The sequence below is a fragment of the Gymnoscopelus microlampas genome (assembly GCF_963454915.1).
Source record: "Gymnoscopelus microlampas genome assembly, chromosome: 24".
In the NCBI taxonomy this organism is placed as follows: Eukaryota; Metazoa; Chordata; class Actinopteri; order Myctophiformes; family Myctophidae; genus Gymnoscopelus; species Gymnoscopelus microlampas.
In genome coordinates, this window is record NC_139961.1 from 31,270,274 (window position 1) to 31,298,149 (window position 27,876).

The following is a 27,876-nucleotide window of genomic DNA, read 5'->3' on the forward strand; positions in this document are numbered from 1 at the left end:
AATGCACATCTACAAAGCACATCATAATATTTCTTTACCCATTTGACCCGGGAACGCATGTCTGTCATTTTAGATTCCTTTGGCTTTTCAAAAATAGCAGATATACAAGCGAGCTATATGAGCTTGTCGATTTTTGAAAAATCATGATTTTATCATGACATTTACAAATGTCTTCTACATCCTAACAATTTAAAAAAAAAACGTATGTTGTTATATCAGTGGTTCTCAAACTTTTTCATGTCAAGGACCCCCAAAGTTATGTTTTTGGCTGCCAATCCCCATCAAAATATGTTGTTCCAAGGACCTCTAGAACAACATAGCAGATCTACAAGCCCGTAGCGTGGCACTCGGTGCACTCGGTGCAGAAGCAAAGATTTGAGTTAAAAATGTTGTTTTAAAATATACATTTATTCAAAGATGTGCACAAAATGTTCAAGATTTTACAAAAATAGCCAAAGTATGAAATAATGGATATAGCTCAAATCTAAAATGACGCTGATGCGTTCCCGGATTGAACGGGTTAAAACATTTTTTGTGTGTTGTACAAATAGCTCAATAGAAATAGTGAAAAATAAAAAGGTATTGTAAAAAAAATATCTATTTGAATGAGGCATAGAAGTTCCTCATCTTCTAATCTCTGGTCCTAGGCTCGGTGCCAGCCGTGCCGGCGGCGCCACCGGCAGAAGATGCAGCCCATGTCGTGCTCTCCAGCTCCGACAGTGAGTCAGAGCTCGCCCGCCCCGGGGGAAGCCGCGGTCCGACGAAACCGGCGAAAGGCAAATGCCGGCAAAGCCGCCGCCGCCACGGCGGCGTGGAGTGGGAGGATGAAGAGGTGGACGACGGTGAGCCGCCGAAAGACAAACAGAGAGTTGGCGACGAAGAGGGGGAGGAGAAAGACGAGGAGGGCCACGAAGGCAAACAAGCTGCGGGTGAGTGAGACCGTCTCTTCTCCTGATGACACACGCAGAAGGTAATCCCACCTGTAATCTTCCCCTCTCCATATGCAGGGAAATTGGCTGGCAGGCAGGCGAATTGATATCCGCCCGTATAATTCTGTTTAATATCATCGCCTCAAACCAATAAGTGAATATATCTCTTTCCATCTGGGGCCACGGTGGGGGAAAGATGTCTTATAGGCATATTATTACTATTATTAGAATTGCCGTTATTATTATTATCCACTGGTATACCTGTTTTTTTTTTACGAGAGAACCTAGGATGGAATGTGCGAGGTATTTGAAATATTGAAAAGCGCTCAAAAGACACATGACCGCCCTATGGCCTCTTATTGGCCAGTAGGCTATGCAGCTGAGTAGTCTCCTCCACAGGTTTCCTGTGTCGGCGTTAAGACAACCTAAAGCAATGACGCGCGTATCAGAAGACAAGAACAGTCACAAGAGCGATCCCGTCAGCAGCCAAAGTGTCGTAAAGCCTTTTGTAGCCTACTATGCCAGAATTTAAACAGGCTCAGAAACACTTTATAGGGCCAAGAGTGAAGTTCATGCTGTACCAAGGGAACTGCATTGGCATAATGTTGCTGTGGTAGCCAAACATCAACTTAAGCCGTTTAATTAAGTTGTTTTATGGTGAAGTCAGTGTTTTTTCATCATGGCATTATTACAGCATGGCTCCTAGGGGCCGGGCCGCCTAGAAGACGGTCTGTGAGTCCAAGGCTAATCTTGCAAACTTCTTTACGGATCAGCACCAAAGTATCTGCGCACACAGCCAGTATGCCAGGGAAGTAACCCTGTGAGTTTCCCACATGTTTTCTCATCTCATCCACTAGCCACTTCCACATGGAATGGCAAGATGGGGCCGTTTTAGTACAGCTGGCGCCGCTAGCTCTAAGGATTGCGTTGTTGGTCCATCCATGTGCCTTTCTGTCCAACAGTCACTTTTGTCTGTTTTTTTAAAAAAAAGCCTTTATTGATAGGCTGACAGGAAACGGGGAGAGAGATGGGGAGTAACACACGGCGAAGGCCGTCAGGATCGGAACTCAAACCCGCGATGCGCTACATTGTATTCTAGGTGCCCAGACCGCTACGCCAGCGGTCCGGGCCACTTTTGTCTGTTTTAAAGGCACTTTGTAGATTATTATTATTGTTTCTTTGGCTATTCAAAAATAGCAGACCTACAAGCTCATAGCGCGGCACCGAGTGCCGCGCTATGAGCTTGTAGATCTGCTATTTTTGAAAAATATTGGAAAAAAAAAAAGTTAGATTTCTTTCCAAAAACTGTTTAGATTTTTATTAAGAATCGCCTCAGGTCTTAATGGGTTAATATAATCCTTTAGTGAATATACCCCGTCAGTTCTGCCACAAATAATAATTTAACATTTTAAATGTTAGAGTTAGGCAATGTCAGTCAGCCCCCCCCCTCTGGGCTGCAGGAAGGCAAATGAACACCCAGCATAGTGTGAACCGACTCGCAAGATTTCCCCTGTGATACAAACACAAACAATCGTGCGGTCCATGTAAAAGCACACAACTTACACGTAGAGTCCATTTTAGCACAGTGTAAGGCTTTAGTGTGGAACAGAAGGGCCGGTGCAAGAGGGAGGTGATGTCAGTCACTGACTTGTTGCCTGCTCGCCCACTTGTCTCCTGACCCCGCCCCCCCCCCCCCCCCCGCCTACCTCACTCTATTCTTTCCCTTCTTTCGTGTACGTTTCCCTCACAGGCAGAAATAACAGCCACTAATGGCCCCTTGTGTGTTTTCTTGTTTCTTTTTTTTTTCCTTATCTTTTTTTCCCCCTTGGCCGCGACACGGCCAGCCGGGCACAGGGGCCATTTATACCTCACAGGAGCCATCTCTCAAGTCTCCTGTTCAGCGTCGGACTGGGGTTAATGCGTAACACAGCGGTCGGCCAATAAGGCTGACCTATGGCGGTTGGGAGTCTGTGGCTAATGATTTTTCTCCTCCACCCGTCTCTCTCTCTCTCTGTGGGTCTTTTTGAAGGCCGAACCCCCCCCCCCCCCCGCGCCAACCCGGTACTCACCTCCTGATTGCACTGAGATTAGTTTCCTCAACTTACCCGGACAGGCAATCACTTCTCCTGCATACACCAAGCCCCCCCCCCTGCACCCCCCCCTCTCTTTCTCTGCCTCTCGCTCTCATCTTTTCTTTTTTCTCCGCTGTCCTATCCTCTTCTCGGTCCATCTGTTCTCTCTTTCTCTCTCTCTCTCTCTCTCCCCCTCTCTCTCTCCCTCTCTCTCTCTTTGCGTACTTCGCCAAAACATTTAAGCATTCCTACACCGTTATCCTGACGTCAGTTCAAATGATGCCGACTTTATTTATTTATTTTATTTATAGTATGTTTTTCTTCCCCATTATTTTCAATCCTACAGAAGATAAGATGTCCGGCTCGGTCCAATTAGAGACGGTTTTCTTTTTTTTCCCTCCTCTTTCTCTCCCTTCTCTTCTTTTCATGGTGGAATAGCGAGTAAATTCCCCCGGGGTCTTTTGAAGACGCTGTTCATACTGTGTAAGAGACAGTCTAATAAGACAGCCTTGTAAGATGAATTGGCCCCCATCGCACAAATGGCCCACTTAACTCTTTAAGACCGGGAACGCATCTGTGTGTCATTTTTAGATTTCGTTGGGCTATTGAAAAATAGCAAATATACAAGCTCATAGAGCTCATGAGCTTGTAGATCTGCTATTTTTGAAAAATCATGAAAAGTTTTTTTTCTTTTTCTTTTTGTGGATATTTGTAACTCAAATTTTTCCCTCTGGGGGTTCCTGGAACTGAATATTTTACGAATGTTTGCTTAAAAAAGATATATAATCCAAGATTTTTCCACACATTTTCACGATTTAAAAGAAATAGCAGATCTACAAGCTTGTATATCTGCTTGTATATCTTGTATAGCCATATCTTGTATATCTTGTATAGCTTGTATATCTGCTATTTTTGAATAGCCAAAGAAATCTAAAAATGACACACAGATGCGGTCTCTATGGGTTAATGCAGCTGGTGCATTCTACCGCCGCAAAACAAGTATAGCATTGAGGGAGGAAAAAAAAAAAAACACAACCCTGTTTATAACCAATATAGGCCGCGCTCCGCTGGGCCGCTATAGGAATCATTACAGATACAGAGGGACGGTTGGATGGGATCTCGTGGAACTCCGGTGTCCTGAAAAGAAAAAGTGTTGAATTCTGGGTGTGGATGTGGCTTGTTTTTCCCCACTAGTCGGAGCATTTATAGAACACTCTAGTTCAGGATCTTCCCATCTGGGACAAAGAGTTGGGGTAAGACAATGCTGACGATGCTGCGGTGTTTTAAGCTCAGATAGTTACAGGGCTCCAAGGATGGATGATGGTCGGATCAGTAGGCTGGTTGGTTGGTTGAGTTGAGTTGGTTCGGTTGGTTGTTTGTTTGGTTGGTTGGTCTGTCGGTCCACCACTTGCCATGAAACGTGCTTGAGCGCAATCATTCCGGGACTGTTTCTCATAATTTACAGCTTCAATTCTGAAACAAACTGATGATTGTCTCTCATCAGAAGGATCACTCACTCACTCACACACACACGCACACACACACACACACACACACACACACACACGCACACACACACTTGCTACTCAGTATTCTGGTTAAAAAACAAAGTACTGATGTTATAAAACCACAGAAGGTCCAGTAACGGACCGACATGGACCTTGTGTTCCATCCATCTATCTCATATCATCCATCATGTCTCGTCGTATTCATCCCATCCCATCCATCTCATGTTATCCATCTCATTCATCTCATCTCATACCATCCTTCTCTTCCATCATTCATTCAATTCACAATTTTTATGGTGTGATATGAAATATACGTAAGCTTACTGATAGGTTGTTTATCATTTGGCTTTCACCTTAGGCTCTGTTCACACCACACATAAGAAGACACTAAGACACGGTGGAGATCTCCCTTCAAAGTTTTACTTGACCAAGGAGAACGCACAGCTCTGCCCTGAGACATTCTGGAGTACAAATACTTTACATACATATATATAGCAACAGAGAAGTAGAGAGAAGCAGTTAAGCAGGAGGCGGTACTTAGAAAGTACTCAAAAGTATTAGGGTATTGAGAGTAATAGGTTCTAAATGTAATAGATTAGAGCATATTTGAGGCTTCAGTGAGAGCAGAGAGCTTTGCCTCCAAGGGCTGGAGTCATAATAGATAGCAGTGGAATGTCAACATCTGTAACCTGGTAACAATAATAGACCATCCAGTATTGCGAGCTTAAACACCTCTCTGTTCCTCACTCCAAGTCCTACCTACACACACATAGGAAAAATGAATACACTCATATATCAATTGAATGATTACTTAGATGAACACATCATTAATAAGAAACGAACTTAGACACACATTAACCCAATTACTTTATGTCAGAATACTAAACCTAAAAATCGGTTCCTACACTTACCATAATCACAGTAACCATTATCATGTCTTCCAACAGATTCAAGGGCTGTAGGGCAAAAACTAAACTATCAGTTCAGCACAGCAGAGGGGAGGTGTGTGTGTACTGTTGACACTCGTAGACGCTCGTTAATGTTACTTTCATCAAGGCAATTATGTTGTGTTTCTGCATCAAATAGAACTACACAATCTGAGATAGCATAGCATCAAAGCCAAGGATTTTTACAAGCGACTCTGGTAGTATAGAATATTTAGTTAGAGCTGTTGGAAATAACTAGGCTACACTTGGTTGTTAGAAAGTCCAACAATATGACTTTAGTTAGTGGAATTTATATTTATGTTACATTGATATTATATTTGTTATAAGTCCATCCTCTGAAACTAAAATTGAATGGTCAATTCTTTTGAATTGAGAATCGAATTGAGAATCGTTTTGAGTCAAAAAAAGATTTTGAATCAAATCGTAACCCCAAAAATCGTCATAGAATCGTGATATACAGTAGCAGAAGATTCTCACCCCTCCTGTCCATCTCATCTCATCCTATCCATCTCCCGTCATCCATCATATCTCATCTCATTCATCTCGTCATTTATCTCATCCCACCGCAGGTCATCTCATCGTATCTTACCCATCTCGTGTCATATTGTCTCAACCCCCTGATTTCCAGCTTTGCGCTCTTGGACAACAAAACTTTTGACAGTTTGCCTCCTCCTTATCTAGCCAAAATGTGCACTGAACCCTTACTTAGCTCACTCACACAGACATGTTCACAAGAAGTCAATTAATAATAGTTAATATCAGTCAAAACATCGGTAATCGGTAGTCTAGGACTTCGGCATCGGACCCAGAAGTCTGGCATCGGTCGGGCTCTACTCATTTATGAAGATGCTCCAGTGGACCTGTAATGGTGCTGGGGGGGGGGGGGGTCATGGTTGTGATTTAAGGCAGGTATTATCAGAGTGTTATAGGTCATTGTCTAAATGAAGCGCGGTGGAGCGGCACCGGGCTCATTTCCACCACCTGACCTTTCCCAGAGAGCTGCCGGTGGGAGGATTAGGGCGCTACACAGCTGACAATAATGACCTGCCCTGTCTGCCTTTTGTCCCCCCTCTCTCTATCTCGCACTTGCTCTTTCTGTACCTCCCTCATTCTCTCTCCATCTTGCACTTTTGCTCTCTCTCTAGCTCCGTCTCTCTCTTCTGAATCTCTCCGTTTGCTCTTGTTCTCCTCTCCTGTTCTTAAATCCTCTTGTTCTCATCACATGCTTACTCTGGCTTTCCCCCCCCCCTCTCTCTCTCTCTCTCTCTCTCTCTCTCTCTATCTCTATCTATCGCTATTGCTTTCTCACTGTTACTGTACATTGCTGCCCAATCAAAATCCTGTTTGCAATTCATAATCATTGTTCCAAAGCCATCCAGTTAAAATCATTGTTACAAAGCCATCCAATCAGAATCCTTGTTACAAAGCAAAAAAAGTTATACTGCGATATGTTTCGTCGTAGGTATCGATAATTCATTACAACGTGCAGGTGCTCTATATTGCAGATTGTCCCGGTGTGCAAAGCGCAAACTCTTCAAATTCTCAGTCAGGTAGAATTTGCAGGTTGTGCTATTTTAAGGATAAACACAGCAAAAAAGGATGGAGCAGACATTCCCTACCAACCAACCAACCCTAGTCAACACAACAGCTTGCTGGCTGGCAGAGTTTAATTACAAACCTTGCCGTTTCGTTTTCATTTCCTTGCATCTCTCTGTTCTTGTAACATGCGTGTTCACCAGAACTTGCTCTGCGCTTCACAGTTAACATTATGGTCATATTAAAAGAATCACTGTCTCCGCAAGCAAGCAACAACTCTCTATCTACTCAAGTGTGTAAGATTCTTTATCTTTCCTTGGGTTTTCTTTTGGAAGGCAGTACCATGGGCAGCAATCATAAAACAGCTGGTGTTTCATCTATGATTGGCCAGTTTGTGATCCCAATAAAGACTCTAATAAGGTTTTACAGTATGTCAATTCTGTGAATGAATACATAATTCCTGCTTTTCGGGCGGTGCAACCGCCCCTATAAGTGAAGTTTGGAATTTGCACCCCCCCAACCCCGCGCTGTGATTGGCCACCAGTGTACCCCCCTAACCCTGCACCTTGATTGGCCACCATGACTCTATTCAGGACTGTGATTGCTAGAAACACATGACACATGTGCATAGCCCTATAAATACGCGCAAACACTTAAAAAAAAACACATCTGTGTTTTTTTTTAAGTGAATCACTTCCATCACTGTGAGCCCAGTATTAGCCCAGTATTGTGATTAGCTAGCAAGACACCGCCCACTTCACACTGGGTGTGATTTTTACGTTGTTATGGGTATTTTCTCTTCAGTTACAGAGATATTATAGATGAACTTTCTTTCCATAATGTCAGAATTGTCTATACAAAGCCATCCACCCACAATCGTCGTCACAATGCCATCCATTCGCAGTCATCATTACAAAACCATCCATTCAGAATCATCATTACATACTGTACAAAACCATCCATTCAGAATCATCATTACATACTGTACAAAGCCATCCATTCAGAATAATCATCACAAAGCCAAACGTTCGCAATCATCTTTGAAAGGCCACCCTATCGGAATCACCATTTCAAAGCCTGTTCGTCGATGCAATGATTTTCACAGGGTTATCGGACATGTGCCTTTTTTGTTCGCCCTTACCAATAAGCACCCCTACCACTCAGTTTTCTCTTATCATACCACCACCCCTACCCTCTCTACAGGCCAGACAGATGCCACTGCTGATGGTGATGAAGATGATGATAACGATGACAGTGCTGATAACAGCTCCCCCCTCCCTCTCTACCCCGGCCTGCAGTTCTGTGCCAGTCGGCACACGGACCGAATCTTCCTCTACTCCAAGGTACCTTTGGGTTTGCATGTGGGTCGTGGGCGGTATTGTTTATGCTCTGTGTGTGTGTGTGTGTGTGTGTGTGTGTGGGGGGGGGGGGGGGGGATTTTAGACATTTATGAATACAAATATATTTATCATGTTTGGCGCAGTATAATAAGTAATATAATTACTAGAAGTAACAGGACAAGACCCATCTTACCCCGATATCAAGTTGAGATCAAGACCGGGGCAGTCGAGTCAAGTTTTAACTAACAGCTAATGTTTTCATGATATCTTACGTTTAGCCCACATACTTCAACTCAACTTTAACTTCAACTTTATTGTCACATCACAAGTTTACAGATATAATGCCTCACTCTACAGGATAATCGTGGACATTTGGGGTGGGGAGCGCCCCTCCCGATATTCGAGCGAGCTTTCCCTAACCCAGCCTACTGTAGATTGGGAGCAATTATCGGGCAAGATTAAGGATCCAATCTTAACCCTTTAAGACCTGGAACGCATCTGTGTAATTTTTTGATTTGCGCTAAAAAAGCATTATTTTACACTTTGGCTATTCAAAAATAGCAGATATACAAGCTCATAGCGTGTTTTAAAGCGAACATTTCTAACTTGTCGGCGGCCAAATACATATAATTTTGGGGGTCCTTGACATGAAAAAGTTTGAAAACCACTGACATAGTAACATACGTTTTTTCAAAGAATGAAGAATCGGAACCTCAGGCCTTAATGGGTTAAGCCTTCCGATTTGCTCACAGACGATCATTTTCAAATATGTTTGATATTTGTATGGATGATTAGCCTACATCACTGCTGTCCAGGGGAGACAGACATTCAGTTAGAGAGGACTTTTGACACGGCGACCAGTCAAAACAAGTTGTGATGGGGGGTCAGACAGCTGAGGCTTGACAATACTGTACAGTATGTGGCAAGAACACTACTGTCTATATAACGTGTCTTCCCAGACATAATATCAGAACAGTTTGTCCGTTAACACCACAAGTTTAACAGGCTCGGTTGTTTACATCTGCTTCCCATGTGATCACAGCACATCGAAGTTGCTGTGTTGCTCCGGCAACCAGATCCTGTAGTGCGTGTGTGTGATGCGCCATTATTTTAAAATCTTGTATTGTACGCATGAGATGCAACCAGATAATATTTTCCATACTCTCCAACTGTTTGTATTTACAAAATATAGTCATAAGGATAGAAAAGGAAACAAATGAAAAAGTCAGATAACAAAATAACAGTATCAAATATGCATAAGTTGTGTGCTCAAAAGAGAATTGAAAATGAGGCAGAACATCACAGTCTCTTGTGCAAGTAAGAGATATATATCACTTAGAATATATCAAGCTTGTGTGCACAAAGCCATACATCCAGTACAGTATAAAGGCCGTGTGTGAAGGTCATTGTACTCCTCTACTGTAACTTTGCCCTCGTCTCTGCTCACATATGCTCTCTGCGTCCTTCGATCCCCTTCGTCTCGGACATCAGATACGCAATCCTCTTCTCCAATGGTTCACAATCAGCCAGCCTATTGTTAGGCTGTGAAATACGTGCAATACCTTGACCCGTTTAACGCTGAGGGTCAACACGACCAGGCGGCTGAAATCATTACCTGTGTTTTCTCTGGGATTGATTGAAGCCTGCTTGCTATAATGGAACCGATACACTCATACCCTGACTCTCCAAACTCTCAGCTGTCTGTTTGGCTCTGTCGGCTCGATGCCGAGCAAAAGGTTAGGATTAGCGAAGGGATTATGGCAGGGATTTTGGCACCACTCTTCCCACCTGCAACCACTTCACCTCTTCTTCTTCTTCTTCTTCTTCTTCTTCTTCTTCTTCTTCTGTCTCATCAACATGTGATATTATCACTACTCGAGAATTTCTATTAGTAAAGGTTTCCTTTTTTTCAGGATTTATTCTTTCCATTCATTTACAAAGGAAAATGGTCACTTTTCAGTTTGTTTGTTTCCTGGGGGGTTGTGTGTGTGTGTGTGTGTGTGTGTGTGTGTGTGTGTGTGTGTGTGTGTGTGTGTGTGTGTGTGTGTGTGTGTGTGTGTGTGTGTGTGTGTGTGTGTGTGTGTGTGTGTGTGTGTGTGTGTGTGCGTGCGTGCGTGCGTGCGTGCGTGCGTGCGTGCGTGCGTGCGTGCGTTCATTCTTTACAGACCTACTGTAATAGGTCAGACAGAGGATGCAGACTGACTGACTTGCACATCAATGCATGCCTGTGATTGGCTAAACCTCAGAGTGCTACATTGTGTCGCCACGGCTACAGACTAAAACCAGCCTCTGAAAACTATTTCTGAATATTTTGTTTCCGACTCCTTCGGTTTCTGTTAGGTTGATCACTTCTCTCATTCACATCTCAAGTCATATCTCTCTTGCTCTCTCTTTCTCTCTCGGCGCACATCCGTATTGATTGTCTTGTAATACTTACCCCCCACCCCCTTTTGTCTCATTTATAGGGGATCAGAATCCCTCCACAGCCTGTCGTAGATAAGAAACGAGAAGGGCTTTCATGCAGAGAAGCCCCCAACAGTGAATAGAATCACCAGTGGACTGTTTTCCCCGGGTGGCCGTTAGGAAAAAGTGCCGCACACGCGTGTCAGAGGTGATAAGCCGTGGAGAAAAATGTCCCGTCCTCCCCTGCTGTCGTTCAAATGATAAACTGGATGAGTTCTGCCCTGCAAAAGCTGTCGGATCGGGCTAATCCCAGGCCACTGGCAAACTTCACCCGGAAAACCGCTCAATACGCAATCAAACTGGGATTTGTTGCCGTGTTTGAACGACAGAAATATTGTGGGGTATTAGGAATTTTATGACCAATCCCTTCCTATCGAAGGTAGTTGTTTTATTCATGAACCCTCTGGTCCTTCCGTCAACCAGGATGAGTGGGTTTGATCCACGCTGATTTATTTTCATCTATAGGGCGTCTTCGGTCTATACACAGAAAGTCTGCATCACGATGATATTTGCAAATAAGTCTTTCTTTTCTTCTACCTACTGTACGCGGGTGCTACAGATCTGTGCTGCTCCCCGCATCAATGCAATTAGATTGTGTCAATCAAATGGCGTGTTGAAAGCACACAAAAAGAGCGATGCTAAGTCGGTTTTGTTGGTAATGAAAGAGGGTGCTCTTTGGTCTATAGGCAAAAACTCTAATAAGAAAAATACATTGATGAAAACCAAGGCAAAGTCTTAATTCAATCATAATAAAAATACAAAAAAAAACTCTGCCATCTGACAACTCTTAACAGCAATGTACAAAGATACTCAATCTCAAATGAAGCAACATTATAATTAAAGCTATCATATCAAAGCCCTCAATGAGGTCTGGCTACGTCGTAGCCTTTATTTATAAAAAACGATAATTCTCTCTTTGGTTTGGAGTACAAAGTCTATCCCCTTTTCGGAATGGTAAGAGGAATATGATCGATTTTTTGAAACGTCTACCCAAGATCAGCATCCTCTCCTGCTTTTAATTGCTTGTTTGTGTTCATCCAGTCTGTCTTTGAGACGTTTTAATGCAGCCCACATAAAACGCATTGCATAGTAAAGAGTGACGTTTGTAAACAACATGAGCAGTTTTACAGTTAATGACATGTCCAATAATATAGCGTTTGTCGGAGAGGTCCATAAATACCTTCATTGATACCTATCGGTTACGTCGTCCACATCTTACGGATTCCTTAACCCATTCAATCCGGGAACGCATCTGTGTCATTTTACGATTTCTTTGGCTATTCAAAAATAGCAGATATACAAGCTCACAGCGCGGCACCGAGTGCCACGCTATGAGCTTGTAGATCTGCTATTTTTTGAAAAATCATGAAAATGTGTGCAAATCTTTGAATATATATATCTTTTTTTAAACGAACATTTTAACTCAAATCTCTGCTTCTGGGGATTCTGCAAATGTCTTCTGAATCATAACAGTTTTTTTGAAAAAACTTATGTTGCTATAATATCAGTGGTTCTCAAACTTTTTCAATGTGAAGGACCCGCAAAATTATATGTATTTAGCCACGGACCCCGCGGCTAAATATCTCAAAATATGTTGTTCCAGGAACCCCCAGAAGCACAGATCTGAGTTAGAAATGTTCGCTTTAAAACATGTATACTGTATATATTCAAAGATTTGCACAAATATTCCACGATATTTCCAAAAATCGCAGATCTACAATCTCATAGCGCGGCACTCGGTGCCGCGCTATGCGCTTGTATATCTGCTATTTTTGAATAGCCAAAGTATGAAATAATGGTTACAGCTATTGGTTATGCGTTCCCGGTCTTAATGGATTAATGGAGGGGTGTAAGGAAGCGTTGGCATGTAACTCCTAATTTATCGTTTGATGTGGGAGCTCTTTGTAATGCCATTGCAGGTACATCAGGCAAGATCCCTTTCAGGAAGGTATCACGCTCAATTACACTCCCAATTATTTTGTTGCTGTTGATTTTATATGCCTCTGGTGCTGTACGTTGTAGTGATGTGTCACGCCGCGAAAGGTTTTTCTTTGGAGAAGACCGCGGAGCTCAAGTGTTTTTTAGCACCACTGGCAGCAGCGTTGATAATAACATTCCCCTTGTAGTCCCTGGCTTTAACCCTTTAAGACCTGAGACCGATTCTACAAAATGTCTTCTAAAACTGTTTTTTGAAAAAACCCATGTTGCTACATCAGTGGTTCTCAAACTATTTCATGTCAAGGACGCCCAAAATGATGTACGGACCCCCATCTCAAAATGTTTTGTTCCAGGGTTCGCTTAAAAAATAAATATATTCAAAGATTTGCAAAAGAAATCACGATTTTTCAAAAATAGCAGATCTACAAGCTCGTAGCACGGCACCGAGTGCCGCGCTATGAGCTTGTAGATCTGCTATTTTTGAATAGCCAAAGTGTAAAATAATGCTTCTTAGCTCAAATGAAAAAGTGACACAGATGCGTTCCAGGTCTTAATGGGTTAAAATGTTTTTCTGTCTCTCTGGACTCTTGATCTCAAAATCCGTCTCCTGATCACAACCCCCACGTCAACTTTGAAAACGTTATTCGATTTATGATATGTCGTTATTGAGAGATTTTGTGTGAAAAGAATTGAAATGTAGGAGCGTTTTTCTATCAGGACATTTTCTAAAGATAGATGTACTGTATATGTGTGAATCACTAGTCTCTTTTAACTATGTCCAAATAAAGGACATGTATTTTAGCCAGTCTACAAGCTTGCGTTGCATTGCGGCACGTTGTGAAGGGGCGCTTTTACATAACATTTTTAACAAAACAAATCTTGTGTTGGGGGGTCCCTGGCAGGCTGGCACAAAATATTTTTAGAAGGGAGTCTGTGGCAAAAAAATACATATAGTTTGGGGGCCCTTTAACCCTGCAAGGCCCAGATTCTTTTCAAGTTGTGATGATTCCTGGCTCTGTGGGGGGTATTTATATGCAAATATCCTGGCCAATGGCATTGTAAGACTAAACAATAGGACCCAATGAGGATTTAGAGGTGAAAAAAATAAAAAATAACAGAAAAGAAAAATGATTTAAACTCATTTCTTTATAAAACATACATGTGATCGTGCGATCACACTGGGCCTTGCAGGGTTAAAGGAGAATTCCGCCCGACGTTTTTCTTACCTTTTATAGGATGTTATGATATCCTAGGATGAGTGGTACAGTAGAAAAATGTCATAACTCCATCCAGGGTCCGCCACAGTTATAAACCTTGCTCTAAATCGCATATTTTAATAGCTTTTATTTTGTTTCTTCTGACATCCAGCGCTGTTGGTGTTTCTTGAGTTTCAGGTGCCTGGTCTAGGTTTAACAGTATCAGTGGGGCCTGGACCGCTGGCCTAGCGGTCCGGGCACTTAGGCTCTAAAGTAGCCTAGTGTGCATCGCGGGTTCGAGTCCCGATCTTTACCCCTCCCCATCTCTCTCTCCTTGTTTCCCGTTAATCTACACTGTGAACTATCAATTACAGGCACAAAAGCCTCAAAAAATATTTTAAAAACTAAGCAAAAGTGGTACACAATGTTTACACTCTCAAGAGTTAAATGAATACTATAGGATTTTACTGTGCATCAGATAACCTTGGATGCTTTTAATTTGTTCACGGGGATGTGCTTGTCCTTGTGCGTCTCCTTGTGTGTCAGGATGACGAGCCGCTGAACTGTAACTTTATTCCACTGGATATTCACCTGGACAACTGGGAGGACCTGCCCAAGGCCTTCAGCAAATGCACGGAAAACAGAATCCAGGTCAGCCTACCTTCCTCTTTGTGTGTGTGTGTGTGTGTGTGTGTGTGTGTGTGTGTGTGTGTGTGTGTGTGTGTGTGTGTGTGTGTGTGTGTGTGTGTGTGTGTGTGTGTGTGTGTGTGTGTGTGTGTGTGTGTGTGTGTGTGTGTGTGTGTGTGTGTGTGTGTGTGTGCGTGCGTGCGTGCGTGCGTGCGCGCGCGCGTGCGCACGTATGTATTTGAAAGAACAGCACTGTGTAGGTGATTGTGGTCAGCCATGTTAGACATGCGTACTATTCACTACTAACATTCACTAACTGCATTTGGTCATAATACAAACAATGTAGTTTATATGGAGGTACGGGCTCTGTCAATAACAGCATTCCCATACCATTGTCTAATGCAAAAATGGCAACCCTAGTTAATATCATACAAAGTGAACAATTGAATAGAAAAGACAAAAAATGTATCCAACAAAACTTGAAGCGATCTGTTACAGCGCCACTTTAAACGTCTATTACTATTATTATTTATTTATTATTTTATTATTAGCTATTCAGGTAGGTCTAGCCAACTTAGCCGACACAATTATTCTGGCAAGTTCGGTAACATTTGAGTATTTGACTACGGAGAAAATCTAAAAATAACAGGATTCCTGTTAACAGGAATTTGGTTTATATTTATGTATGACATATGGCTGAAGCTGTGAGTATAGACAATGACTTGTATTGATGCCGGTATGTTCCTTTAAGACAGGGTCCGGTTTTCGGATGTTACATTTCTCTGCATAGACATTATTCCACAATGACACTCCGGGGGAACCTTTTTTTTTTGTAGCTTTTTTTTTTGCTCCCTCATAGTGTTTTGCTCTCATGCAGTCATGTTCCATGTTGCCAGATTTTGTGAGAAAAACAAGCAACCAGGTCTAGGAAAACCAGCCCAAAATAAGCAACTATGGGCCACATGAGTACTTTAACATGTACATCAGCTATTTGAAAATAGCGGATGTGAGCTTGTAGATCGGCTATTTTCAAATAAAATCTTGCGGGCAGCCCTGGTCATGTTCCTAGGTTTGCTAAATGCAATTTACGTGACATGCAGTTCATTTGCACTGGCCTCCTATACACCACAATGGGCGGCCTTAGCCAAGTGGGGAGAGAGGCCATCTGAGAATCGGAAGGTTGCCGGTTATCCCCCCCTTACACAATCTATGTGTGGAAGTGTCCGATGAGAAAGACATGTAACGCTTAACCCCAGGTTTATACTTGGTTGCGCTCCGGTGTCCGCGTCAAAACGAGCCGATCGACAAGCTCGCAACGCAACGTATAAATCACCCTAACCACTTGAACCCCAGCATTCCTATTCTCGGGGGAACATTAGACGAAAATAGAACACTTTTTTTCCCCCCTGGTTCCTGGCACAAGATACTTTCAGATGGGGGGTCCGCAGCCAAGTACATATTCATTTGGGGGTCCTTGACATGAAAAAGTTTGAGAACCATTGAACAAAACTACCAGCCCCACTTTTTCTGAGAGCTGTTAATAAGCCAAAATACCACCGACGTAGGCGAAGACAGCTATCATCATGCATTGTTATTTTTACAAATGACATTATTTCTGTATTTCGCTCGCCCCTCGCTCAAGACCACACACTTCCTCATTTCAGGGTGAAGCCATCGTGTGGATTCATAAATCCAACAAAGACAAAAATCCGCTGCTGCGTGCGTTCCCTCCTAACGACACCTGTCACATTTTTACACGCACGTCCCATCAATTGTTGCCCCACCCCGACAGAACGGCGTACGTACTGGATGCAACACGAACGCCATCTGAGGCAGAGGCTTTGCATTTGGTTTTGGTGGCTCTGTCCGTTTTACACGCTGTCGTAAAGAATACGAGCGGCGGTGTGGCTGTCGCCACAGAGGTGCCGTTATAGCCCCGGCAGATTGCGGTTGCGTGGCTGGGGGGGGGCGGGGGTGGGGGGCGGGGTGAACATTAGCCGGCTGGCGCGGCGCGGGGTCGTTTGAGGTGATGATTCGTCTCTTTTAACGACCTCTCGTAAAACCCCCTACTCTCCCACCTCCGCATCTCCTTTACCGACCGCACCTTGCTCTCTCTCTCTCTCCTCCCTCCCTCCCTCACCTCCTTGCCCTCCTAATGGCCGATTTATACTTTGCCGTACGACCACGTTGCGTTTTTTTCCGTTGAACAATGCGTCAAAGTATAAATTCGGCTTAAATCCCTCACCTCCTCCTCACTCTCTCCCTCTCATCTGTCCTCTTTCCAACACCCCTCCCTCCCTCCCTCCCTCCAAAAATCTCTCTGTCTGTCCATCTCTCTCGTTCTGTTTTTCCCCTCAGGCTCTGTGGTTGTAAAACAGAGCGTTCAGGACACCATGTATCTATCTATCTGCCAGGCTCCCTGTCGCTCCCGTTTCTTCTCCCCTTCGTCAAAATGAGTCAACGGACTGGGATGCCATTACTTTTAAATCACGTTAATAGTAGCCGTTCATTAAAGTGTAACAGCTCCCCACGCAGCCCTTTCACCACCTCCTCGCTGAATTAGCTAGATTAGACTGTCGCTATATCAGCTCCTTCCTTTCAATTGACGGTGATATACTGTAAGCGGTAGAAGACGGAAAATGCCTTGGTGTAAACAATAAGGCAGATATATAGATAGCAGCCTATATACTGTACCAATATATAAAGCTTACAAACACATAAGGGACCCTGGTGGCTCAGCCGTTGAACCGCATCACTGCAACGTTCCTGGCTTTCCTTTCTTAAAGGAACATACCGGCATCAATACAAGTCATTGTCTACTCACAGCTTACGGCCATATGTCATACATATATATATAAACCAAATTCCTGTTAACAGGAATCCTGTTATTTTTAGATTTTATGTTTGTTTCCATTTTCTCCGTAGTCAAATACTCAAATGTTACCGAACTTGCCCGAATAATTGTGTCGGCTAAGTTGGCTAGACCTACTTGTATAGCTGATAATAAAATAATACATCAATAATAATAGTAATAGACGTTTAAAGTGCTGCTATGATAGATCGCTTCAAGTTTTGTTGGATACATTTTTTGTCTTTTCTGTTCTCCGTAACCATTAGAACATCATAGTGAACTGCTACAGTAAATGGCTAAATTGTAAACAAGGAAAAGAAGAATATAGCCTATATTTGGGGCGAAATTAGTTGTGCAAATATTTTTTTAATGTATCCATGACCGCCACTGGATCCAAAAATCTATGGAGGCACAAATCCACCTCACTCTCCCAGCCCTCTGTTGAAATGAACACTGCATTCGGCTCCAGTCTACCTCACTCCACCAGTCAGCAGAACACGGCTCCTGATTAGACCAATTACTGCTGCTTAGCATCCGATACGGGTCAACACTGCCGGAGGCACACGCACACACACACACAAACAAGCAAACACACAAACAAACAAGTTTACACAAATTCGCACAGAGATGTGGCAGTTGCACGCAGGCTTAGTGCTTTGTATACTTTGTATTGTGTCTACTTTGTCTACACTGGTGTGTGTGTGTGTGTGTGTGTGTGTGTGTGTGTGTGTGTGTGTGTGTGTGTGTGTGTGTGTGTGTGTGTGTGTGTGTGTGTGTGTGTGTGTGTGTGTGTGTGTGTGTGTGTGTGTGTGCCCCCCTTGTGTTATACAGCATGGTATGTTTTATTAAAGGATAGGACTGGGAATTGCTTCTTGTACACGTTTCCATCAAAACATTATTCTATCAGCGACTTGTTCAATGTAAATGTGGAGTCCTCTAAGCATCAATACTAGGCCCGCTTATTTTTACCCTCGACACCAAATATCTTTGCCTAAATGAGCCATGCGTTCATTGCATTGTGAGCTTGTAGATCTGCTATTTTATATTTTCCGCTCCAGAATAGGGGACGCCGCGGTTCATTTGGGTGCACTGACCCTATAAGTTGGCCTGTGTGCATTCGTCTCCCCGACCAGGTGGTGCAGTTTGTGCGCGAGTGGAGCGGCCTGCCGGCAATGAAACAGAAGCTGCTCCGGCGCGGCGGGCTGCTGTTCCACAGCCCCTCCCTGGGCCTGGAGGAGCTGGGACGCAAGCAGCGGCCACACTCCAGCACCAAGAGGTAGGTCAGCACCCTGGAGGCCCGCACAGGGAAGGGTGTGGGCAATGGGTGCAGAGGTGTGTGTGTGTGTGTGTGTGTGTGTGTGTGTGTGTGTGTGTGTGTGTGTGTGTGTGTGTGTGTGTGTGTGTGTGTGTGTGTGTGTGTGTGTGTGTGTGTGTGTGTGTGTGTGTGTGTGTGTGTGTGTGTGTGTGTGTGTGTGTGTCAAGGTTGCTACACAACTAGATGTGACAACTAACTAAAACTAACCCAAATCGGTAGTTCCAACATTTTAGCTGTGCCAGTTTTTGTTTTTGTTACTCAATACTTTTATTACACAATACTTCTGAACTTACAAACCTGCTATAAAACGACTTAAATCTAAGCTGAATTTGGAGGGGGAAAAAGTGTGAGACAGTGAAAGAGAGAGAGAGAGAGAGTTGGGGTGTAAGAGCCCTGGATTGGGTTTGTGATCCCGCAAGTCCCGCGGGATTCAATGCAGACGTTGCTGGAGCGGGCCGTTTTTCTACTTGCCGTGGGCAAGAATATAGGTGGTGAAAACAAAAACCCTTGTGGGTCCTGCACCGCCCGCAATAAACTGGATGTAGCACACCTGAAACATGCTACAGTGTGGGTGGCGCACAGCTGAGCATGGAGGAGCATGCTAGTTGTTGTTACTGACAAAAATGGAAACAAGCTGGAGGAGGAGAAACGTAATTTCGAAACGTTGTTACTGATATGCATCTATATTTATTAATAGCCTCCTGTTGAGCAGTAAACCCAATCCACTGTGTCGCTGTCCATGGTACTGTAATGGCCTTTTCTCTCTCTGTCTGTCTGTCTGTCCCACTCTCTCTCATCTGTATCGCTAATTCTGTCTGTATGTAATGTATGTGGGTCCCAATGGAAATATTGTGGGACTAGATGCTACTCAAAGCAGAGGTTCTCAAACTTTTTCATGTCAAGGACCCCCAAATTGACACTTATTAGCATGCAAACCCCCATTTGAAAAGATATGCCAGGGACCCCCATAAGAGAAGATCTTTACGGCTCTAGCAGTGATTCTCAACCATTTAAATTTAAAGGACCCCCATTTTGACATGCATTAGGCTTCGGACCCCCATTTAATGGCAGCTCTATCTCTGAGACCCCCATTTATATTGTAAAATCAACTCTGAGAGTGTACAAATTGTACGCGCTTCATTTAGCTGGGGACCCCCTGGAACTCCCTCAAGGACCCCTGGGGGTCCCCGGACCCCACTTTGAGAACCAATGACTTAAAGGCAGTCAGAAATTGCGGGCGGTCAGAAAAGAAACCATTGCGGGAGTGGGGCAGGAATGGTCAGAAATCCAACGGGAGTGAGCTGGAGCAGAACTAAGGAAACAGTCCCACGCAGGGCTCTTGTGGGTTGGGTGCAGGCAGAGAGAGAGAGCCTGGGTATGTTTGTGTGTGTGGGCTTAGACCTTGCTGCTGACTTTACGTGTGTTTGTGTATTATGCATCTATAATGTAGGTTGTTATTACCTTTACATTTCACACAATTATCCAGACTGAGGCCAGTCATTATACAGTAATGATGCTCGCTTTAAATGTGTAGTATATATTGATCTGTACAGTATATTAAATTGACCTACGTTCTTTTACTGTAGGTATCTACATATTATGGATTCTGGCTCTCACTGTACTGACCAGTGCAGCAGATTTCCAGGCACCTGGCACTTTACCAGAATAAAACCAACTACAGTACCAACACTACATATAGTGTTTGAGCCTTGTGTGTCACTGGGCCGAGAAGCATGCACGTCTGTGTACATGTTCATCCATGAGCGTCAGTTGATGTAATGATGTAATGCGTTTCCCAACCTTTTTCTGGATCAGGGCCCACTTGAAAATCTCAAAAGCATTTTTAACTCAAATCTTTGCTTCTGGGCGGGGGGGGGGGGGGGGGAACAACATATTTTGATGGGAATCAGCGCCCAAAAACTTAGAATTTTGGGTGGTCCTTGACAAGAAAAAGTTTGAGCACCACTGATATAGCAACAACATTTTTTTCAGATGACAGTTACAAAAAATATATATGAAAAATGAATATTCAAAGATTTCCACAAATTTTCAAAAATAGCAGCTCATAGCGTGATGAGCTTGTAGATCTGCTATTTTTGAATAGCCAAAGAAATCTTAAAAATTACCCAGTTATGTGGGCTCCGGCCCCACAGGTTGTGAATCGCTGATGTAATTTACGTGTATATGTTTAGACCAACAAGTGCTTTACACAGGGCACACACTAATTACAGCCGGACCGGAAGATGGAGATGGATAGGTTGCCAATTACCGGCGAGAGAGAGCGTGTGTCTGCCTGCGCGCGTCCATTTGTTTGCGTGTGCAACTATGCGCTAATTCCTGTGCGTGTGTGTGCGTACACATGCTTTCACGCAGGAGCACAATCTGGACCGCGGCCGTGTTTTGGGGTGCGTGAACCTAATCAAGGTGTGTGATTAGGAGGCAGTGGCCCAGCATGATTTGACACCTGTTTGATTTATCTGCTAATCAGAACCAATCAAGCGGCTGGCCCCCCTTTCCGCCCTGTGGGGGCCGCTCTCCGCTCACGTCTCCCCGGCAGCCCCGTGGATAGACTTCCCAGACACTCTTGACGGTAATGCGCTTGAGTGAGGTTTCCCTGCTGAGTCCTAAAATAACCACCGGAAAACGTTGGAATGAAATGCGATTGAGCGCAGACCTGTTGTTCTTTGGCCGTTGACGTGCGTCTGTTGTTTTAACCACTTCGACCCTATATACGTACTTCGTTGACCTTGGCCAGTGGTGGAAAAAGTACTCAAATGTTTTACTGAAGTAAAAGTGTCAATACTGCAATGTAGAAGTACTCCGTTACAAGTAAAAGTCCGGAATTCTAAATTTACTTGAGTAGAAGTACAAAAGTATTGGTATCAAAATGTACTCAAAAGTACCAAAAGTAAAAGTACTAAAATGTTTGAAAACAGCAGATCTACAAGCTCACAACGCGTCGCGATGCGACCATAGACCGTAAAAAATATGGACGAAGGGAACGGTGACGTCACCCATTGGTTTCTACAGACCGTAAATGAAGCCGATTGTTCAGGAACGTGCAATCCGCCATCTTTAATATATACCATTGGGCACGTTGGAACTCAAACGCTATTGCTTGAGACCAGACATGTGACCAGGGAACCGGAAAACAATCCCCAAAGAATGCTATTGGTTGGGTAGCTTGTCATTCAAGAGCGGGGGCGGGGAATGAATGCTATTGGTTGTGTAGGTTGTCAATCAAATCATCCCGCCCCTCCTGGAGCATAACCTACTTTAACGTCAATTTTAGAATAAATGGGATCATAATTTAGCAAAACGCATATCATGATGATTGAAAGGAGACTTTAAACTAGCGACTGGAAGCATATAGGATTTATGTCCATTTTCATTAAGGTAAGAAAATCTAGTCTAAAGTTCATCAAAAACCCATCCGCTTACAATGAGAGAAAATTCCTTCTGACACCTGCAGGGGTAAAACGCGCCATAGGCCTACAGGCCATTTATATGAACTGTCTCTCTTCCGTATCGGCCTCATTGTAAATATGTCAGGCTGGCCCCTTGGATGCGACGCGTTGTGAGCTTGTAGATCGGGTATTTTTAAATAGCCCAGGTATAAAATAGGGCTGAAGTGGTTAATGTATGTTTTATAATATATAATATAAGTAACTAGTAACTAAAGTTTTCAAATAATTGTAGTGGAGTAAAAGTATAACATTTGCCTTAGAGATGTAGTGGAGTAGAAGTAAAAGTAAGTACAGTACTTGAGTAAATATACTTAGTTACTTTACACCACTGCTGAAAATAGAAGTGTACATGTACAGTATGCGTTGTGTTGTGGCGCCGAATGTTGGTCTTTTATGCCCACAATAGGGGCACTCGGGTTTATGTGGTTGAGATCAGATTTTTGATCCAAGGGGGAAATTCTGGATATTGTGAAGAGAAGTCTTACACGTCTAAATGTGAGAAGCATATGGCAGCCGGCGCCAGGAAGTGGGCAGGCAGTCAAGCTGAGTTGGATTAGCTTGTTTTATGAACCACCAAATAAAATCAAAATGACTGAGCCTTACAGATTTAGCTTGAATCCATACATTCCTACACGCTTGAGGATGCGCTTACACAGGTGGACGCGTACACACGCGCGCGCACGCACGCACAGGCACACACAGGCATCAGGAAGCACAGTTGGGTTCCAGGTTTTAATGTAGAGTCTCTCGTTTCATCCACCCCTCTGTGCCGGGGCTCCGTTTGAAGAGGAGGGGAGAGGAGCGTTAGAGGAAGCTCTCCGCTTTCATGGAGTCCCACCTCCTTCATCACTCTCCTCAAGTTTCTCCCAGAGAAACTTCTGCCTTTTGATATAATCTCTCTCTCTTTCTCTCTCTCTCTCTCTCTCTCTCTCTCTCTCTCACCCCCTCCTTCCATTTCTTCACACCCACCATTGCTTTGCTCATCTCATCACTTTGCACCTGCTCTTATCCTCCTCCTCCTCCTCCTCCTATTCCTCCTCCTCTCTTCTTCAATTGGCTCTTTGTTCTACCTCTTTCTACCCAGGATGGGGTCAATCCACTTTAAGTATTATCACTTCAGCTGTCAGTTCTTTGTTAATTGGTTGGCTCGAGTAATAGCCTCACCTAATGTACACCCTCAGTGTTTCTGCGTTTGAGCTCTGAAGAGAAGTTATATTATTTGAATGATTTACTTCTACATTGCATGCTCCTCTGTTCCAGCGATAATATAGACTAATTGATTAATCAGCCTACAGTATATAAAGTTTTTCGAATTAAAACATTCTAATCGAATAAGCAGAATAGTCACGTATCACTTAACATTTCTAATACAGTATGTGCTATCTACAACTACAGCAAAATGTGAATACTTGTCTTTCTATTCTACAAAATAAATGCCCTCTAAATCCCAACAGTATTCTGAAAATGTATGTTTCTATATCAGTGGTTCTCAAACTTCTCAAACTGTTTGGGTTTTATTTCAAAATGTTTGTTTGGCTTCAGATGATTTTTTTTTACCATCATTTTGTACTGTACGTATCTACCTTTGTCCTCTCTCTCTCTCTCGCTCTCTCTCTGAAATGGTTGTAAAACCCTACATCTGCCATGTGCACGCTGATGATTATCTAAAGTTCTTCAGTAACACACACATGCGGTATTGAAGGTGGGAGGGGGGTCACTGATGGATAGCAAAAGCTGTGCCCCCGAGCGATAGACTACACAGCCTACACACGTATATATATAGCATATCTACCACATGCGTGTGGGCTGCATGAAACAAAGGCGTTTTTTTCCCAGCAGAGAGAGAGGGTATCCAACTCCAGTTACACCTGATTTATACTTGGTCGTGCACCGGTGCCACGCGCCAAAAATAGCCGATCTACAAAGCTCACAACGTGACGTGCTTGCGGCACGTTGCGAGCTTGTCGATTAGCTATTTTCGGAGAGCGACACAATGCGCAAACCAAGTAGCGTAAATCAGACATCAGTGATTCTTTCTCTTTCTCTCTCGCTCTTGCTCTCTCTCTTCATCCTTCGACCATTTGTTTCTGGTCTGTCTGCTTCCCTCCCAGGGATGCGCCAGCTCCACTTTTCTCTGTCAATTTGGGGTGCTAATTTAAATTAAATATGGGCTGCCCCCGGTACCCGCAACATACTGGGTTCAAATCTGGCTTAAAACCTGCATTGCCCTCTCTCGTTCCTCTCTCTCTCTCTATTAAATGAAGCAGAAATGCCTTAAAAATAAATTTGGTATCATTCATGACCGCATACTGATCTGGTCCATTACTTTTACTTAAAAATATCGACTTAGACCATTAGTTTTGGGTCATTGGACAAAGATCATTAAGAGATTTTCTCCATTAGAGAGATTTAACCGCTTCTAACGGTGAAACGAGAAACTATCTTGAAACGGCCTGTAAGATTGAAACAGCCTCAACAGTAAAACAACCTCTAGCAGTGTAATGTAATAACCTCTAACAATGTAATAACCTCTAACAGTGAAACAGAGAGGCTTTGTCCAAACTCTGCATTAATATCATCAGTTTTTCTGCATGCTGTGTAAAAGCTTACCGAATTTGGAATGCGAAATGTATGCATCTGTAAGCTGTAATACCAGCAGGAACCCATGGGGGCAGTAGTGATCCCCTGCAAGACGGACACAGAAAACCCAACACAGCTAACGGAACACAGCAAACAGAACACAGCCAAGAAGAAAGATTGTAAAGACAAATGGAGGCATACAAGCGATGGTTTTGTTGCTCTATCCTGCCTTCTAGTGGGTACAGTTTTACAGAGTATAGGGTGAAGTATGTGTACTGCGGCTCTATGCACAGCAGCCATAGTGTGAAGAAATTCACAGGTGTTGCCAATGATACTAATGAAGGCTCTGTTCCATTCTGGTCAAATGGGTTTTCAGGGGTTTCCAAATGGCCCTTTACGGGTGTGTAACTCTGAGACTGTACAAATGTAACCAAATGGACCCTTACATTAAATGTACACTCTCAGACTCAGAGTTATGGGGGTGGTGGAAATTGAAAAATCTGAGAACCACTGTGCTACACGAAATGGAACAGAGCCTTCATTAGTATCATTGGTAACACCTGGTAAGGAAGTGAAAATATGGCTGTTGTGAATAGAGCCTATACTGCTTGCGTTCTGAATGTATTACAGTATGTACATCCGATCTGAATGGAAATAAATGGGCCTTTAAGTTCTTCAACCTCTAACGGTGAAAAAAACTCTGACGGTGAAACAGTGTTTAACAGTGAAACAACCTCTAAAGGTGAAACAGTCGCTTAACAACAACCTTGAACGGTGAAACAACCTCTAATGTGAAACGGTCTCTAACAGTGTTACAACCTCTGATATGCCACTAATAATAAAACGGCCTCAATGGTGAACAACATAGATTGAAGTTTGAGGGAAAAAGCTGTGAGCTGAACAAGTATAGCATGCTGTCCCTTCTCCTGACTGAGAAAGCGTCAAAGTGCCCTTGTGCAAGGCTCTGGTTAACATAACGACCCCCCCATTCTTCATTTTTTCTCTTAGGTATTTAGACAGAGAGGATGTGGCAGCTGCATCCCTCAGTAAGGCCCAGCAGGAGGGAGGCAGCGTCCGTCTGGTGGTCAAGAAGGACTTCTTCAACAAGAGGAGGTCCGCTTCATCACTCGCACCTCCTACAGAAGACGGGTAAGGATGGATGGATGGATGCCAGCGATAGAATGAATGTGGGTATACGTATACAGCAGTGGTTCTCAAACCTTTAAATGTCAAGGACCCCCAAAATTATATGTATTTGGCCCGCGGACCCCCATCTCAAAATATTTAGTTCCAGGGACCCCCCAGAAGCCAAGATTTGAGTTACAAATGTTCGCTTAAAAATATATATATATTCAAATATTTGCACAAATTTCACGATTTTTCAAAAATAGCAGATCTACAATCTATCTGCTAGTAGCCATAATAGCCAAAGTATAAAAGGTTAAAGTGGTTAAAATTATTGTGATGCTATTATTAACATATTTAGCATTTAGCTGACCCCATTTTGAGAACCAATGATATACAGTATAGCGGATGGATGCGTTTTTTGAATGGATGGATGGGTGAAGAATATTGAACAGATAAAAACAGACAAACCCCATTGCTCGCTCCCCTGTCACGTTTCCATTCACTCATGCACTCCAGTGACGGAAAAGTGAAATACTGATAGTGTTTTATTCGAAACTAGTATAGTCGTTTTCCCCCAGTCGAACGCATTTTGGCTGCGTGTTGGTATCGGGGAAGTGTGTTCGTCTTCATTCAACAGCGGTAAATCAGTTTTGTCAGAGGCTCTTATTTCCCATTTCAATGCCTAAATCTCTCTCTCCCTCTTTCTTTCTTCTATCTGGGTTGAGGGAGCCATGGGGATGGAGTGGTGCACGCCGGTCCATCTGTCCCCTCCTACGTGGTGCTGGCACCCCGGTGGGACGCGGTGGCACCTTCCCAAACTCTCACTCACTCTCCTGCCAAGAGGACACACACACACACACACACTAATGATGTGCAACCACATGCACTAAACATGCACATAGTGTGCACCTACATTATGGTAGATTTGAGAGAATGGTTCATTTGTAAAATGAAAGGTTCTACGCAACACACAAAAGTGCCGTGTTTGTGAAATAGTTTGCAGAATACACAATTGCGTGCTGAAATTGTTCAGTAGCATTTTGTGTCTAGGGAATGTTTTAGGAATGTCAAGTCTTTTTACCCCAGATCCCAGTCCAAGTTACAGTCGGCTTGTTACCATAAACCATTGTTTAATTGTATCTCGCCGATGGAAGGGAAAATACCTGATTGGTGTTTTCCTATGCTGATATTAAGGACATTCATTAAGATGTTATAAAAAGCTCTATAATTAAATGTGCACAATATGTTAAGCTCGCGTCATAAGCAATGAGTGCGGAGACATTAGTTTGTTGTCTCCTTTGCATCTCCGTTCTCCATAATATACGTGCTCACCAAACCGTGTGCTCTGTGATCTATAGTTAACGTTAAGGATATGATTTAGATTGTGATATTAAAGATAAGATGGTAATGTTAAACGGAACATGGAGCTGTGATATTGTCACACCAAGCACAGACACAGCCTTTTAACCCATTCAATCCGGGAACGCATCTGTGTCATTTTAGATGTCTTTGGCTATTTTTGGAAAAAAAAGTGAAAATGGGTGCAAATCTTTGAATATATACAGTATACATTTTTTATCGAATTATTTTTGAATAGCCCAAAGTCTAAAATAATGGTTACAGCTATAAAAATCTAGTTCCCGGATTGAATGGGTTAACACAAGCACACAAACCGCACGTTCAAACCGCTCTTCAATAAGTTCAGCGCGTCCAACGGGGGCAAATCGATACCTCGCTGGATGAATCCACATTGGAAGCGTTTGTATTGCTGTTCTGCAGGATGCTGAAGGAGCCAAGCGTCACTCAGACGGCGGCTCAGTGGTCCTTGGCATAGTGATTTGTGTAAATCAAATGAGGCAAATTGACGTGTACAAACAACCGTATAGCGGCATGTTGTTATAATCTATTGATGTTGTGGTGTGGTGTGGTGGGGGGGGGGTGTTTGGTCATCCACAGCCTCCACCTGCCTGCCCGCACAA

The 27,876-nt window shown here is 43.4% G+C and overlaps 1 protein-coding gene across 2 annotated transcripts in view; it reads left to right on the forward strand.

The window, feature by feature from the left end:
* The window catches only part of zranb3 (zinc finger, RAN-binding domain containing 3), a 98,002-nt gene that overhangs the window by 55,702 nt on the left and 14,424 nt on the right, over positions 1–27,876 (forward strand). For both annotated transcript variants that reach the window (XM_084051254.1, XM_084051255.1), the window contains 5 exons: positions 648–929; positions 8,196–8,335; positions 14,476–14,580; positions 18,541–18,683; positions 25,778–25,918. In XM_084051254.1, coding sequence (XP_083907380.1) covers positions 648–929; positions 8,196–8,335; positions 14,476–14,580; positions 18,541–18,683; positions 25,778–25,918 — 811 coding nt within the window. The remainder of the gene's footprint in view (positions 1–647; positions 930–8,195; positions 8,336–14,475; positions 14,581–18,540; positions 18,684–25,777; positions 25,919–27,876) is intronic.